The following is an 18,047-nucleotide window of genomic DNA, read 5'->3' as shown; positions in this document are numbered from 1 at the left end:
AGGGGATGGTTTCTGAATGTCAGCTTACCTCAGGGAGTGTGTAGAATGGTGAAGTGAAAATACCGCAAGTAGGGGTCAAAACCTGGGCTTGAACCATGGCTCCGTGACTGACTGTGTGACTCTGTCCCATTCTGTGTGTGCCTGGGCCGCAGCTTTCTCATCAATCCAATGCTGCTGAGTAAGTTGTTTTGGAGGTGCTGTGCCGATTCCATGGGATAAAATACACACAATTCTCACCCTTTGATGAATGATAGCATGGCAGCTGCTGTAGAGTGTTTTCTGTTTTTGAACTCATTGTTAGTAATATGCCTAATAAACTGTGTTTTCATATTTTGAGAACTGAGGGCCTGATTTCTTTTGCTTTTCCAGACTATTCATGTTCTTAAAAAATTCTGAGATCTTTATTTTTACCTGTTAACCTGTCAAGGTGAAATCAGAGAAGGCAAATGCTTTTGGATGTAATTCCTTAAACTGTTAGCTGCCCAAAAGGTGTGTGTTTTGAGCATCTTGGATCAAGTATTGGAAACCAGCATAACTGGAGACAACTCCTTCCAGTTCCCAAGAGAAATTTAGGTAATTGCTACATTGAGACATGATCTGGAACAAAGAATATTTCATTAATTCATAAACCAGCTGTTTTCTCCATAGCAAAGAACAGAGGCATCAATGTTTGCTAGAAAATTATTATCATCGAAGTTCACGAGTACCAACTCCCCCTGATGAATCTAATCATTACCTACCACAAACATGTTCAATCAAAATGGTCACAAGGACTGCCTTTGAAAATGTTAATTGCATACTTCCCCTGTCCATAGACAAATAGATGCCATTCTAATTTTCAACATTTTAAAGAGTATTGGGGTTTGGTGAGTACAATATCATCAACATGCAATTTTAATGTCATATAAAACCTGTCCATCACTGTCCCGTAAGCACTGAGGAGGGAGCCAATTGTCTTGAATCCTAAAATGCTTCAGGCAGGCAGGCTACCCCAGTCGTCAAACTGAAATGTAAGTCTAATTTATTCCATGTTTTGCTAATGAAGAAAGTCTGTTCAATAATCCTCCCACTGCTTTTCTCACTTTGCATGATACTGTGAGTGTGGCTATTCCATATGAAAAGCTGAGAACACTAAGGAAACTCATTCTATGGATTCTGAGTGGAACCCAGGGCAAGTATTCAATCTTTGTGAACCTTAAGACAGGGAAATATGAGAGCAGGTGGAAACAACTTATAGACAATAGTGGAAAGCCAGCAAATTAAATGGGAAGATTCCGGTAATAAGATACATTCAGCCAGAAACTGAATAACAATTTAAACAGGGTAATAAATCCCCTTGGGCCAGACTTCTTCATCTCTGCCTGATCTTTTCAGCGACAAGGATTGTGCCTCTCCACAACTCAAATGGTGGACTCTGTTTTTACCACATTGCCTTTAAACTTAGAAATAATAACTAAAATGTCAGAGACAGCAAAAGACATGGAGTCACCCGTGATTTCTTTGAGGAACATGACTGAAGTCACCGTGTTTATCCTGACTGGTTTCACAGATGATTTTCACCTGCAAGTCTTCCTGTTTTCCCTATTCCTGGCAATCTGTCTCTTCTCTCTGGTGGGAAATTTGGGTCTGATAGCATTGGTCATCAGTGATATCCGACTCCACAAACCCATGTACTATTTTCTCAGTGTGCTATCATTCTTGAATGCCTGCTACTCTACAGTTGTCACCCCCAAAATGTTGGTCAATTTTCTGACAAAGGACAAAACCATTTCACTTCCTGCATGTGCAACACAGATGCTTCTCTTTTGTATTTCTGGGACCACGGAATCATTTCTTTTGGCAACAATGGCTTATAACTGCTATGTGGCCATCTACAACCCACTGCTCTATTCAGTAAGGATATCACCCAGAGTATATGTTGCACAGATCACTGCTTCCTATGTCGGTGGCACTTTAAATGCCATGGTACATACTGTGGCCACGTTTAGCCTGTCCATCTGTGGATCCAATGAAATTAGGCATGTGTCCTGTGATATCCCTCCTCTCCTCGCTATCTCCTGTTCTGATACTCACACAAACCAGCTTCTACTCTTCTACTGTGTGGGCGCCATTGAGGTGGTCACCCTCCTGATTGTCCTCATCTCCTATGGCTTCATCCTGTTGGCCATTCTGAGGATGCATTCTGCCAAAGAGAAGAGGAAAGTGTTTTCCACGTGTGACTCCCACCTTGCCAGAGTGTCCATTTATCACGGGACAATCCTGTTCATGTATGTGAGACCAAGTTCCAGCTACATCCTGGAGCATGACATGGTGGTGTCCATATTTTACACCATTGTGATTCCCATGCTGAATCCCATCATCTACAGTTTGAGGAACAAAGATGTCAAAGAGGCAATGAGAAGATTCTCTGAGAGAAATTGGTGTGTAACTAAAGTGCATTTTTAGAATTTTAACCCAAAATAATATTGCCTTTAAGTCTATATACATAAGCCAAACCTAGAGAGAAAATCAGGTTTTTAGTTCATAGTGATTGTAGTCCTGAAATATTTCCAAGTATTTATTAGCCCTCTCGGACAGCAGGTGAGGAATGTCTTGTATTATCAATGTACAAATATATATATATATATATATATATATATATATATATATATTCAAACACATGTATTATATAGTCATCTGTGCTATATAGTCATTGATATATATATATATATATATATATAGCTTAAGTGAGGCTTTGTATAAATTGATTTTAAGTAAATGTTAGAAATGATGTTTATAGTGCTAAATAGTGCTTAGATTCCTAAAACTGTACTGTTTTAAATATCCCTAAATGGCTTATAATTCTCCAACATCCACTATGAATTTAATTCCTCATTTTTCAGTTCCTCTTTTTCAGAATGCTACTGGAATTGTCCCCCCTTTCCAGACATACTCAGATAACACTGGGCCCCTGTATGTGCCTTGGATCTGTTTGGGTCCAAACTCTAGATTTTTCTTCTTAATTGGGGACTGACCTTTCTGCTGCCTGATCACAGATGATCCACTCTGAATCCAGCTCATTTAAACTAGACGGATGCTGCAATAACGTTTACTGAGATGGTACCTCAGGACAATGAAACCTAATACAATTACTCCTGGGAGACTAATCTATGCTGGCTACTCTATGTGGCTTTTCTAAGTCCAAGATCAGCTCACTTTGAAGCTGGGATCCTTGGCCCTTGGTTTCAGGTCCTTGCTCAGTCCCTAGTCATGCCTTTGTCCTGATCTATGAGGAATTTCCTTAGATTTGTGCTCTGTCTACAACGTTTACACCTAAGAAGCACGGCCTTGAATACTGACACAATCTAATTTTAGTTAAACTCACTTTTCCTTTGGCTTCATTTTGCTGCATTTATATATGCTTCAAGGTTTCTTTACAGCAAGAGGCATTCACTGTAGATACTTTTCTTTAACCTAGCTCATTTTTGTATCAAAGGTGTGATCATCCTGAGATGTTGCAAGAAAAAATGCATAAGAACATAGCAATCAAAGCAACCTTGCTTCAAGAGATGAATTTTAAATGTTCATTTGAGATTCAAAATAATATTTTTTGTTTTCATTTTCTATTTTCTTCTGAATAGTTGTACAAAGTAGATCCTCCCACCTGTATTGGAACAAGGAACATTTGGCAGCAGAAGCTATACTTAAAATATCTCCAATATTGATGCAATACAGTTTTTGTAGATATAACACTGACTATATTGTAGACATGATTTTATGTGATAAAAATCAAGCCATGCAAACTAGAGCATCTTTAAATTCATTTGTCAGTTCATAACATTTTAAGAGAGTTTTTCTGGAAGAAAGGAATAACCTACTTCAATACTATTTCCAAATCTTACTTCCCCATAATACTAAAAACTTTCCAGCATTCCAGAATCATTCTTTAGATTTCTCGCGTATACTCCAGGGTCCCACAATTGTTAAGGAAAAGTTGTGGTCTAATTGTCTTCTAGAATATCAGTGTATTGTTGCTTAGATGAAGCAAAAGAAACAGTAGTTTGGAAACTAGAAGGTGAGCACAAAAAAAGGAGGATGATCTCATTTATACCTAAAACAACCTGGTTAAAATTATTTACAAATTAATCTAGAACTGATGTTCAGTTAACCTGTAAAAATATTTGCAGGTTCTCCTCTATTCGAGCAGCATCATGGAAATCCAATGTTGCAGAAAAATCAGTGGCCCATCTGTGGTTATTTTCCAAGTTAGTATAAAGAATGTGAAACAATGGCATCTTTTCCAACCCAAGATAATAAAATGTTATTCCACATAGCTCAGTTAGCTTTCCCTTTAAGATTGCTCTTTGACTTTCACTGTTTTTGTACACCTACCCTGTCTGACCACTTGATAAGCTTACTTTATCATTATTGGTGATGAAAATTTGCTTGCAGTTCAGATCTGCCAAGATGCTGACACTGCCATGATCATAATCACAGTAATGTGTCTGCTTGACCTCAGAGTTGTACCCACAGGCATGGAAAGGTACCTTGAACATAGGATTTAGTTAAGATATAACTGATGAACACTGCATGAATGAAGGAGTTACACTTGTCTGTGTGGGCTTGTCCTCTTCCATAAGCTTTGGTTAGTTCTTGTCTGTGCATTCATTCTCATTCTGAGATATGCATCTGTCCCTTGGTGCATAGTTTACCTGTCACTTGCTAACCCAATTCTCCTGTGTACATTGAGTACTCAAGTCTGAATTTTTATGAAAAACATGTTAAAGATCCAGATTGAAAATATCAGGGATCAGAACATGGTGTCACAAAGTATGTGTCTTTGGCAGGCTGAGGACTTTGAAATTAAGGAGTTAGAAAGGGCCTCAGACACATCAGCTCTCTATTCACCCTCTACTTACCTCCTGATCCCCTTTCTCCTTCAAAGCTATTCTTATAAACTAGAATTCTTCTTCTTAAAGGTAAGTCACACAGAGTAAAACTTCCATCACCCAAGGCAATCCATTAAACCTAGAGAAGCATGTGGCCTTCTACCACCTTTTCTATGTACAAGCTGACCGCAGGGAGATTCTATGGCCTCACTTCTGGGAAAGTATGTCGTCTTACCCTCTGGAGGTTTCTGATCTGTAAGCAAAGGGAGGAAGTTCTCCACACAGAGAGAAGGAGAACCAGAAAGAGAGAGCATGTGAGGTTTTCCCCCCTCTGAGGACTGTCATCCACACAGCCCTTCTGCCCAGTGAGGATTCTACATGGCAGTCTATGCTTACTTGAGCTTTAAGACCCACATCAGAAATTACCCCTGTCTTTGGCTCTCTGTTTCTGCAATTGCATATGTCATGGAAGTCTTTTTTTTAAATTTTGGAGCAAATTATTAATACAGAATGAGCTTTGTTCTGTACATTGCTATGTGTGTAACATATTTTCATTACTTCTATCCCTATTACAATCCTCTCCCGTACCCTCCTTGTTCCCAGATTACCTTCCCTGTTTCTAGAAATCAATCTCCTAGATTCTTTTCTCCTTCTTCTTCCTCTTCTTCTTCTTCTTCTTCTTCTTCTTCTTCTTCTTCTTCTTCTTCTTCTTCTTCTTCTTTCTTCTTCTTTTTCTTCTTCCTCTTCTTCTTCTCCTCCTCCTTCTTCTTCTGTTGTTCCTCTTCTTCCTTTTTCTTCTTCCTGTCTCTCTCTCCCCTTTCCTAAATTGCTCAAATGAAAATAAACATGTGCTATGTAACCTTGTGAAATGGCTTATTTTGTTAATTTTGTGAGGTCCAGTACAATACATATGCCAACAAATGACATTTCTTTCTTCTTCATGGCTGAAATACATGTGTGGCATTTTCTTTTTCCATCCATCTGTTCATGAGCATCTCGGCTGTTTCTATTGCTTAACTCATGAGCCACAGTGTTCTAAACATGCTATGTGTGTGTCACCAGTCTTTCAGAAATATATCAAGGAGTTGTATGCCTAACTTTACAATAGCTTTATATTCCTATCAAAAACAGGGGTTCTGGGACAGAGGTTTAGCTCTGTGGCGCTGTCACCTGCCTCGCAAATGCAAGGTCCTGAATTGGATTCCCAGTACTAAAAAAAAAAAAAGGAAAAAATAAAACAGGGGTTATTTCCATGTCTTTTTCACCTATATCCATTGTTTTTTGTATTATTGATGCATTCTGACTGGAGTGGTGTGGACCGTTTGGAATTCCCAAAAGTTCTGAAGATATTGCACATTTTTCATACTCATTGGACACTTCTCCATCTCCATTTTAGAATTTTATGCTCAGTTTATTGATTGTTCTCATTTATTGATTGCTGTTTTTGTCTGAATGGTTTTAAGTTTTTCTGAGTTATTTCCATATTGTAGACATTTATCTTTTGTTGGAAAAGGAGCTAGCAGTGAGTCTTCTGTTCTGTAGGTGGTCTCTTCAGGTGGTTGATTTTACTGTGCCAAACATTTTTAATTTGAGGCAGTCTCATTTGTTTGATTCTTGACATGATTTCCTGTGTCATCACGTCCAATTCCAGGAGGCTTTTCATGTGTCTATGGCTTCGAGTATTTCTTCTGTATTTTCTCACAAAAATCTCAAAGTTTTCAGATCTCTCTCTCTCTCTCCATATGTAAACTTTGATCCATTTTGCTTTGATGACAGGAAAGAGATAGGGATCTAATTTCAATCTTCTAGACATCCAGTATTTCCACCACCATTTACCAGAGAGGCTGTCATTTTTTCATCATTTGGTTTTGGCCTCTCTCTCAAAATCAGAGGACTAAGGCTGCCTGCGTGTGTGCCTGTGATTTTTGCTCAGTACCACTGACATACACATCCACTCTGACAATAGAGAGCAGGGTTTTGTATCTCTGGCTTTGCAGTGTAACTTGAGATCAGGAAGTGTGATTCCCCTGGTATTGCTCATTTGGCTCTGGGTTTTTTGTGTTTCCATATGAAATCATTACTTGTATTTTCTAGTTTTGTGAATAATTGTGTTGATATTGTCATAAGGATCATATTGAATTCCAGATCACTTATGGTAATATAGCCATTTTAATGATGTAATTTCTACCTATCCATGAACAATGAGATATTTTCAAATTTGGATATCTTATTCAATTTCTTTCTGCAGTTTTGTTTTTAGAGGTCTGAATCTTTCCCGGTTAGGTCAATTCCTATGTATTTTATTTTGCATTTTCAAGCTACTGTGAATAGCATTGTTTTCTTTATTTTTTCCTCAGCAGGATCATCATTGGTGTAGAGGAAAGCTATTGATCATTGTATTTTGAGCTTGTATCCTGCAATTTTCCTGAATTTACTTTCATCAGATCTCAAAGACTTCTGCTACAACTTTTAGAGTCTTCTATATAAAGGGTTCTGTGTTTGGTAAACAGGGATAATCTGTCTTCTTCCTTTCCTACATGCAGCCCTTTTATTTCTCTCTTTTTCCTAATTATCCTGGTGAAAGTTTCCAGTACTAGACTCACAGTAGTGTTGAGAGAGGACACCTCTGTCGCATTCCTGACATTAGAGGAACTGAGTTTAGTCATTCACTATGTTGTGTGATGTTAGCTTTGCTCAATTTAAAGAGCAGTTCTTCTATCCCTCTTTTCTTCAGGTGATCTTTTTTATGAAGGGACATTAAAGTTTGTGAAGGTATTTTCTATGTCTATTAAGAACATCATGTGGTTTCAAACCTTGCTTCTGTTTATGTGATGTAATGTATTTATCGATGCATGTATGTTGAACCATTCTTAAATCGCCGTGATGAAAATACCTTGGTCAGACTGTATGATCTTTTCAGTTTGTTGGGGAGTATGTTATTCAATGTCCAGATGTTTGTAACATTTCTATGGTTTCTTTTGCTTTAATTCTAATTTCAATGTACTATGTTCTAATAATAAAAATGAGATGATTTTGATTCTTTTGTATTTATTTAAGTATCCTTTATGAACCATTATGCGGTGTATTGTGGAGAAAGACCCACACACTGCTGACAATAATGTGCATTCTGCTGTAGTACTGTGGAACATTGTCTAGATGACTATTAAGTCCATTTGTTCAAATGCGTGTATAAGCTGTGATGTATCTTCTTCCTTTTTTTAGTTTATCTATTTGTGAAAATGGAGCACTGCATCTGCAACTATGGTGCTGTTATTTTTTTCTTTTATGTCCAGTAGTGTGTTTGTTTTATGAAGTAGGTGCACTGATGTTTACGTATATATATGTATAAAAATTGTTCCATTATTATCTACACATTAATCACTTGAAAGCAAAAACAGTTGTTCACATTTTGCTGTGGTGTATTATGATCTTCTACAAATGATATTTCCATTATATAGCATTCTGACCTGGCACCCTAAACTCCATCAGAATATCTTGAATTATTTCAGACAAATAACTTCCATTACATGAGCTGTGCAGTGATATAATAAAATAATTAAGCAATTACAAATGTAGCTTAAATGTTTCTAAATGCTACTCAATTATATTATGTTTATTTAATAACATGATATAAGTGTTCTCTAGGTCACATCATAAAGAAAATAACTTAGGGCTAATTTAATTCAAATTTAAGAATTTCTTTGCCTTCAATGTTGCCTATAAACTCATAGATTGCACTGCCAATGAAAAATGATAGCATAATTTGTCTAAATCATAGAAATGCATATAAATGAAAGTAAAGTAAAACCACATCTTATAAAATTGAGTGGAAGTGGAACCCATAACTATATGAAATAACTGAGACCCTTATAATGAATGATGTACCCAAACAGCATATTCAACAGTACATGTTTATTAAATCTTAGTTCTCATTGCAAAGAAAAACAACTAGGAATCCCTTCAAGGATCGATTCTAAAAACATAGATAGCAAAGGAAGAATATTGTACCCTTTTAAAAGATTTGAAGAAACTAATTGATAGGCAAGTTGCTAAAACCTCAACATATTCCTAATTTTAAAAATGGAGATGTTGCAGTTAACTTTACACATTCAAAATAATTAAATATAATTTTATGAAAACTAATTTAAATGTCGACAAATAATTCTTATATTCTGAGATTAAAACAATCCATATAATTTTCAAAATATTTATATAAAAAACTTGCCTGGAAAAATAAACAATACATTACAAAATAACCTTAAAACAGCAAAGAAAAATTTAAAGTTGCAATTAGAGATTGAATAGTCAGAATATTTTAAGAAGTAATATTTTACTTCTCTACTTAATTTTAATCAATGCCACCTATTCTAAATTCATCATTTATCCTTTTTTTGCAACTTTCACCATTAAAATGTGAAACAAATGAGGCACACTGTGCAGTAATTTCTCACAATCATGAAGAAATCAGCAGACAGACAAAGGGGCAGGGGCTGAAGCTTCTTGTCCCATCTCAGAAAGCTGCGGTTAGACATGGGGCGAAGGTACACACCTAACACATGCTACTGCATGCAGATTTTTAACTCGGTAAATTCACAGCATTTCAGGTTCAACCTATTACACGATGGGGGACTCTTAGTTTTTCCCATATTTTGAGAACATGTTCATCAGGCAGATTTCAATTACAAAGAGATTCTTAGATGTTAAAGTTTTAAGTGACTACAGAAAGCAGAAACAATTACACAGGATATGACAGAAACCGTATTGAACAATATAGCTATTAATAACCATTTATTTAAGAGGACATGTACAAAACTGTCGAAAATTGCTATTGCATTTCTCTCTTCTTTAATAATTTTCATTTTTTGCCAAATTGTTCTAACTTTAACATAGATCACATTCCTCTGACTTAATTCTACTTCAATATTTTACTTTATTATGGATCCAATATGGGGAACTACTGGCTTCTTGTTTTTTTTCTGTTATCATTTTGTATGTTAGCTTTTTGTGTGTTGGCCAACTAAATTTACCAAAAGAAATTTGTAAAACTTGGAGGAATAATCTTCAAAAATGGTATGCATTAAGATACATAAGGAATCAGTGTTGGGGTACAGTGGTGAGCAGAGCTGCTTTCCAAAATATCCTAGGGATTCAAGTCTTCTGATAATAATGGGCAACATTTACTTTTATCACCCTAAAAATTTCACATCCATCTCCTGATCAGATGATAATGAAATTATACATCTAGTCCAGTTGAGGGGGATTCATCATAAACTTTCGGTAAATTAATGAGGGTTACTCACTAAAAAGTTTCCAGATCTAGAAGCCAAATGCTTGAATGTTGGATTTGAAAGCCATTGTTACTAAGTAAACTGCCCTTATTCTCTGTGTTATAAACACAATGATCTATGAAAAAATGCCTTTCTTTTATATTATAAAGTTTTCCAAAAACTGGAGAAAGCATGAATACTGTACGAAAGCTTTAAAAATGGCACACACATTTTTTTCTTTTGCACATTAGTTGCCCTAAAATCACATGTATTAAAACACTGGATTTAATATGCACTTGGTGATTTCCAATTTCAGTATGAATTTCTAAAATAATGCTCATGGCACTGTCCAAGATCATGCTTAGTTAAGTAAGGGCACTTGAGCAGCACAAAGAGATGCAGTTGCTTTCAGAGAGACACCCTAAAATCCCCCAAAGGAAAATGAAAAGACAGTGTAAATGCTTAACTTCACTGTTATTTTAACTGCCTGTGGCCCTCTATCTTCTGCAGGGCTCTCAGGGCAGCGTGCTTCACCTCTTTGTTTCTGAGACTGTAAATGAGAGGGTTCAGCATGGGGCTCACAATCGTGTAAAACACAGAAGCCACCTGATCCCTTCCCAAGGAGTAGGACGTCTTTGGTTTTAGGTAAGTAAACATCATAGTGCTGTAGAAGATGGTGACTCCCAGGAGATGGGAGGCACAGGTGGAGAAGGCTTTTTTCTTTCCTGCAGTGGAATTAATTTTCAGGATAGTAGAGAGAATGGACAGATAGGATCCAGATATGGTGATGAGGGACAGCATTAAATTGGAGCCAGCACAAATGTATACAATGATTTCAGCCTCATAAGTGTCACTGCAGGACAGGGCTAAAACTGGGGATACATCACAGAAAAAATGCTGGATGACATTAGAATTGCAGAAGTGCAGTCTGCTATGGGAAACCGCACCCAAAGTGGCATCCAGAAAGCCAATAACATAGCAGCCAACGAGCAGGGCATGGCACAGTCTTGTAGACATAATGACTGAATAGTGCAGAGGGTTACAGATAGCTACATAGCGATCATAGGCCATAGAGGAGAGAAGAAAACATTCAGCAGTGCCAAAGACTACAAAAAAGAATATCTGAGTGAAGCAGCCCAGGAAAGAGATGCTCTTGGTGGAAGTCAGTAAGCTCTGTAAGGTTTTAGGGGTGATGACACTTGAGTAGCTGAGGTCGAGAAATGACAGGTGAGTGAGTAAAAAGTACATGGGGGTGTGAAGCTGGGGATCCAGGCGAATGATCAGTATCATCCCCGCGTTCCCCAGCACCGTGACCAGGTAAATCAGGAGGAAGAGCCCGGAGAGGACCAGCTGTGTCTCTGCAGAGTCCGTCAGCCCCATGAGGATGAAGTCAGTCACACTGCTGGAGTTCCACCTACTCATGGTGCAATGCTTTAAACTAGTGAGAAGTCAAACTTGATTATTATCTGGAATGATTTCAAAATCATTGTATAAATGGCCCACTATTTTTATAATTATTTTCTAGAAATTGATTAAATTTTTACCAAATGCAACTGAAAATATTCAATTTCCAATTGTAGACATGCTTGTAAATTGATATTAGCATGCAATATAATATATACATGCTATAAAATTAGAATGGACCTGATACTATTTTGCAGGCTTTTCTTCACGAACATTAAATACCCATGAAAATATTATACCATAGCTACAAGTATCAACATATTGTAGATGGGAAAAAGGGTCCAGAAAATAATTTATCAGAAGTCAGAGCAATTAAATTCTGACCCTGCCTGACTCCACTTCTGTTTATAGTTGTTTCAGCAAACCTAAGTAATGTTATATAGTAAAAAGTAATGGAAGCAGTTTTAAGGTATCACTTACTGTCCTTTTGATCCAATACCCTGTAATACCAATCACAAATAATAAAGTTCCCTTTGGGTATTTAGGATTATATATGAAATAAAAATATTAACTTCCAACACATATTTTCCTTACTTGATCATTCAAAACCATTTTCCCAAAAATTATAATTTAAAATAGGCACATTAGTTGTATAGTATGATTCCATCAACTCTACATTTTTGTTTCTACAAATCCCAGTATTTCTTAGGATAAGGTCCAAGTGCTACATACCTACATGTTCTTTTGGAAAAGTCCCCATTTCGGTTTAGCAGATTTGAAACCATCCAATTTTAAGGAGAATACTTACCGTGACCCAAAGATGCTGCAAAAACTTCCAATAGTCTCTGTCTAGAGACTTGCAAACCATCAAATTATTCTCAGAAATAATTTTTCTGAGAAATATATTTAAAATCTGAATGTTTCTGTAAAATGATTGTGCATTCATTGTTTTATTGCAAAGTAAATTAACCTAGAAAATTCATGCAGGACTTGGTCAAATTGTAACTTCCCAGGGTATCCCCAAAGACTGAGGGAGTAGGTGGGCATATAAACAGAACGGTGCGAGCCCTGCTTCCAGCCTAATTCCAGAGTGCCTCATTAATGGGCATTGAAGATAACACAACATGTGATCATCCCAGGGGAGCAACTTCTAAGCAAGTCTACTTGGAATGCTTCCAACTGTAAAAGACCAAGAACTAAATAGGCAAAGGGATAGCTTTTTCCTTTACACAGGCTTTACAGTGACGAGCCAGATCACTTTGTATTCTTTGTGATGCTTTAATTTAAAAAAATATGTTTTGAATTGATACATAATATATAACATAAAATACAAATATTTACATTGTATAGTTACAAATCAGGAAAATTTGACGTAGTTGGAAGAACAGAAGCTTCCAGAGAAATCTTCACTTCCTTTAAGAATAATACTACTAAGGACAGAATGTCAAATTTTCCACTATGAAACACTTAATATTTCAGAGGATGAATCTACCACAGGAGTAAAACATGTTTATTGAAAAATACAATACATCAATATTCAAAGAAGTAAATAAAAGCAAAGTTGAAATCTTTTGAAGTTTTATGGACATAATTACAATTTCTCCCAATCACCTCCTTATATTCTGTAATAATTATATAGATATGTAAGTCTATATTTGCAAAGTTATTGTAATAAGTATCTTCATTTTACAACCAAAATTTTATAAAATGGCATGAGCTATCTTATGTCAATCATTTCCTAGCCTGCGCCTTCGGGGAGTGTGCATTCCACATCCGATGCTAAGTGACCTGAGTGTTCTCAAGCTGACAAACACACATTGTACAGCATCACGGGAGAGGTCCGGGCCTGCTTCTGGCTGTCAGCACCACCTGCACCATCTGCGTGCAGGACTACTGCAGCAGGCTTGCCTCTCTGGGTGTTCTTCAGTGTTCCAAAACATGAAACCAATGGACAGCATCAGTCCTGAGAGTAGCAAACATTCTGAAATTAGTTTAGTCAGCAAAAGCTCACTTCCACCGTTTATAATCAGGTCAAATGTTTTCTTATTAAACTAAAAATAATGGGACTGAAATATTTCATTATGTTCATGTCTGTATCACTTTATTCAGCACTGTGCTCAGGGAACTCTTGGGACCGTGAAATACTCTTTGTTCTTCTTTGAGTTTCTATGCTGTTCTTTCAGGTATGAAATATTAAATCATGAAGTGAAACATTGAAATAATGAAATTACCTCATTTAAATGATGTACTAATATTTCATTATCAATTAAGGATTATTTCCCCAAGATGAAGAAGCAGAGCAGGAATCTGAAAAAGGAAACAGTGAGAATCCAACAAAATGCTCCTGGGAATTTGCGCTAATTCACAGACAAATCAATGTGCGTGTAAGTTGCAGCATGCATGACTGTTTCAGGAAAATGTGCACCTGCACAAGAATTTTGGTAGGTGATTTCTGTGGTAGATGAAGAAGCTGCTTCTGAAAGAATTTTCCTTAAAGAACTTGTGGCAGAGTGGCACTATTCATCAATGTTTTCGTTTATGCAGAGACAGACCAGTTTGGAGATTTCAAAGCCATCCTCAAACTGCAAGACAAACAGACCACCTCAAGGTTTAAGCTGAACAGAAGGCTCAGGATGACTTCTGATGTCAGGAGGCCAAACCTCCTCAGGAAGGATTTTGCTGTGCTGGGTACTCTGAGCACTGAAACCAAAGAGGATCAGGGTTAGAGCCGCATGTGACAGCAGGGCCGTGACTGTGCTGGATTGTTTTGTAGCAGGGACCAAAGACTGATCATAAATTAGAATCTCTCTCAAGGTAAACAGTGGAATGCTTTTTTCCAAGCTCATCAGATTTTAAAGCATGCTTTAAAGAGCATCTCCTCTCTCTGTCTGTCTGTCTCTCTGTCTCTATTATACACTCTCCCATCCCTCTGCTGTGTTCCTCAATCTTTTGTTTAATCTTTGGCTTATTAGAAAATTGGAATAGGATTCTTCTTTATTTATATTTTGATAAGAACATAATATTTATACATACTTACAGAATGTGATATTTTTATCCATATATACAGTATTGTGTATCTATCAACTCAGGGTAATCAGCACATCCAGTGTGTTAAGTTTCTATGGTTTCTTCATGGTGAATTCACTGATACTCTTTTTCTGATGAATACTGACTATTTTTTTAAATTTCTAATTCATTAATTGTCATTTATGTTTTATTTTAATTGTCCTGTAGTAGATTGAAATCATTATTCTCTTTCTAACACCTCATAATAATTGGTTATCATACTTATTATTTGCTTAATAACATTTATTTGTTTAATATAAATTTACCTTGATTAATCCTATTCTATGACATTGTATAGATAGAAGTTGAATTTTCAATTAATTTCATCAAGAATAATGTTACATTATTATTTTACATTTTAAAAATTGTGAGTGGTGGCGCCCGCCACTGCGGCCCGACCAAAGGGAGCCGAGCAGGGCCCCTCTGCTGCCGCCACCCCAGGGCTCTGTGTCCACCCCGCCCCGGGCCCGGGATGCCCAGGCCACTGCGAGGGGCGAGGAGAAGTCGAGGATGAAGCCCCCCTGCGCCGGGGCCGCCGTCCCTGAAGAGATGAGCGGTGGCTTGGCTCCAGGTAAGAGCACAGTGTATGTGTCCAACTTGCCCTTCTCCCTGACAAATAACGACTTACACCGGATATTTTCCAAGTACGGCAAAGTTGTAAAGGTTACTATAATGAAAGACAAAGATACGAGGGAGAGTAGAGGGTTGCATTTATATTATTTTGGGATAAAGACTCTGCACAAAACTGCACCAGAGCCATAAACAACAAACAGTTGTTTGGTAGAGTGATAAAGGCAAGCGTTGCTATTGACAATGGGAGAGCAGCTGAATTCATCCGAAGGTGAAACTGCTTTGATAAATCGAAGTGTTATGAATGTGGGGAAAGTGGACACTTAAGTTATGCCTGTCCAAAAAACATGCTCGGAGAACGTGAGCCTCCAAAGAAGAAAGAAAAGAAGAAGAAAAAGAAAATTGCCGAACCGGAAGAAATTAAGGACGTACCAAAAAGTGAAGATGAAGGGGAAGACCCGGCTCTCGACAGTCTCAGCCAAGCCATCTCAGCCCAGCAAGCCAAGACTGAAGAACAGAACCAGTGGAACCCAGTGCAGGGGGCCCCTCAAAGTCAGAGGATTCACGGCGCCCGAGGATAAAGAAGAGCACATACTTCAGTGATGAGGAAGAATTTAGTGATTAGAGTTATATAATGTAGACGTCAGGAAAATAAAAACCATCTGCAGTACAAATTATTTGCCTATAGGAACATTTACCATCAAATATTTTTTACCATAAAATAGTGCGTGAAAATAAAAAATAATTTTTAAAAGTAAAAAAAATGGTGAGTGGCACATTTTGTTATTTTTAAATATTGTTATATGGTCAGAAAATAAGACTCCTTTCTTTAAGCTTTTTAAATTTATTGAAATTTATAGATTACTTGTAGTCAAATATAAATAACTCATAGATTTTTGTGAAATATTCCGATGCTGAAATGGAAGGCTGGACTTACATTAACTATAATATCATCTGTTATAAAATCTGAGCAGGTGAAAACTAAACAGGTAGAAACAAAGACACCAAAATAATGATACAACATGTCAGAAGATGAGATGTGATGTGAATGAGAGACACATCATGTGAAGCCACGCAGTAGACAGAGCTTTAGGAGGTGAAGCAGTTGGAGGTGATGAGAAATGTGTGATCCAGGTGGACTTCAGCGAAAGGATCTCAGCTGAACTAACACATGGGGAAACAATACAAGTCACCTGAAGGAAGTTCACACATCGGTGCTAGGGCCTGCGTGGTTACCGGTGTGCGCAGTTTGTGGAATGACAGAGGACTGTATGTAGTAAGGGGATCGTTCTTCAGTGGTGGTGGGTGATCCTGGTAGAACAAAGAATAAAGTTTCTGTTTTTGATTTGCTATGTGTTGTGCAAAAAAACAATAAAAAAGACAAGAACAGATCGTATACGGAGCCTTTTGAGCTTTCTCTCTTAAAAAAGAATTTTTAAGGAAGTCCTCAGACATACGGTCACACTGAGAGAATAAAATAAAATGCCATAAATGTTCCTGAAAAACAGGAGAGCAAAATCAGTGTAGTAAAACTTATGAGAAGTACAATACACTTGATTTTGTATTTTGATTCATCCACTGTCTTTAGCTTTCTAAAGGAAATTATTAATTAATACATGCAAAGTTAGTCATTTCTTCAATGAATTTATATTTTGCAATACTAATAGTTTTGATTAGTTTTAAAACTGAACGTTTTTCTTTCTCTTCTCTGTTGTTTTTAGCTATAGTCACATTGTTTTTAATTCATTGTCTTTGTCAGCCTTTTGTCTCTGTGACCATATATCTGATGTGGGGTGTAAGATTAATTGCGTCAACTTGACTGGCTTGGGAGTTATCAAAGGAATTAGTAAAGTACTCTAAAGATGTATCTGGTAGGTCATGGGCACTGTAACTTATCTCTTACACTTTCCCCTCTGGCACTCTTCCCAGCTGCCGTGAACTAACACGTGTGTTCCACTGAGCCCTTCCACCATGAGGTTTCTGTCATGGAGCCAGCTAACCATGAACTGAATGCCTTGAAACCCTGATTCAAATAACCCTGTTGCCCTTTACATGGTGGCCATTGGGTATTACGACCAAGCAGTGGGAAACTGTAGAATGATGAACATTAGATGATAATGAAAGTGGTGAATGATTCCTATAGAATTTCCTAAAGAATTTCAGTTTTTACAGAAATATTACAAGGAGATCAACTCAGCAAACTTCCACAAAAATGAAGAAAAACTCATAGAACTAATTAATATTTAGAAAACAAAATTTGCACAATTTCTGACCAACTAGGTAAGATTGTTGCAAGTGAGATACAATGATAAATATATTATTTGTCCAAGTGACTGAGTTTATGTGTGGAAAATAGAGAATCAAACAGAAGAAAAAAACAGAAGAAAGAGTTACGCAAGCTCTATGTAAATCTGTGACCACGATGTATATTGTACTCAAGACTGATTTTGGCCACTGTCTTCTCCTACATAGTTGACTTCAACCACCCCTTAACTGGTCTTTCTGCTTCTACCCTTGCTTACAGTGAAGCATATTATGTTCTTATTTCCGTGCCCTTTCCCAGACATTTTAGTACCAAAAGGAAGAAAACACAGTGTAAATGATTGCAGCTGTGGGGAAATTCCGTGATGTGTACATTGCCTGAATGATGTGCTGACGAGACTCGGAGGGTTTTCTGTGCATGGCCTGGTACCTGGAAATCCAGGTGCACTAGTTTCCAAGACAAAGGACCAGGGCTGAGAAGCCCATAATAAGCAGAAAATAGTTAAGTGATGAAATAAAAATTAAAAGAGGTTATTAGGGGTCAAGTGGAAGTTACATTGGAGCGAGATGAGATCATACACGTGAAATACTTGATTTTGGCTACAGGAAT

General features: G+C 37.1%; 2 protein-coding genes and 1 pseudogene across 2 annotated transcripts; 2 read left to right on the top strand and 1 right to left on the bottom strand.

The window, feature by feature from the left end:
* The first annotated feature begins 1,458 nt into the window (after window positions 1-1,458).
* On the top strand, window positions 1,459-2,445 carry LOC147820677 (olfactory receptor 5T9-like). The gene has a single exon (XM_087203710.1). The coding sequence runs from the start codon at window positions 1,459-1,461 to the stop codon at window positions 2,443-2,445; it is 987 nt and encodes a 328-aa protein (XP_087059836.1).
* Window positions 2,446-10,609: 8,164 nt separating this feature from the next.
* LOC106008142 (olfactory receptor 8H1-like) lies at window positions 10,610-11,557 on the bottom strand. The gene has a single exon (XM_013067430.2). The coding sequence runs from the start codon at window positions 11,555-11,557 to the stop codon at window positions 10,610-10,612; it is 948 nt and encodes a 315-aa protein (XP_012922884.2).
* A 3,597-nt stretch (window positions 11,558-15,154) lies between these two features.
* On the top strand, window positions 15,155-15,846 carry LOC106008158 (zinc finger CCHC-type and RNA-binding motif-containing protein 1 pseudogene; annotated as a pseudogene).
* The last annotated feature ends 2,201 nt before the right edge of the window (window positions 15,847-18,047 follow it).

This window comes from Heterocephalus glaber, unplaced genomic scaffold, assembly GCF_053883595.1.
Source record: "Heterocephalus glaber isolate CG9 unplaced genomic scaffold, H.glaber_assembly_v1.0 deba00001806, whole genome shotgun sequence".
NCBI lineage: Eukaryota > Metazoa > Chordata > Mammalia > Rodentia > Bathyergidae > Heterocephalus > Heterocephalus glaber.
Note: the sequence above shows the minus strand (reverse complement) of the source record. Positions and strands in the feature narration are given on the sequence as shown.

What these genes read in the sequence shown, in the direction of transcription:
- LOC106008142 (XM_013067430.2), bottom strand. Translation starts at nt 11,557, where the DNA reads ATGAGTAGGTGGAACTCCAGCAGTGTGACTGACTTCATCCTCATGGGG.
- LOC147820677 (XM_087203710.1), top strand. Translation starts at nt 1,459, where the DNA reads ATGTCAGAGACAGCAAAAGACATGGAGTCACCCGTGATTTCTTTGAGG.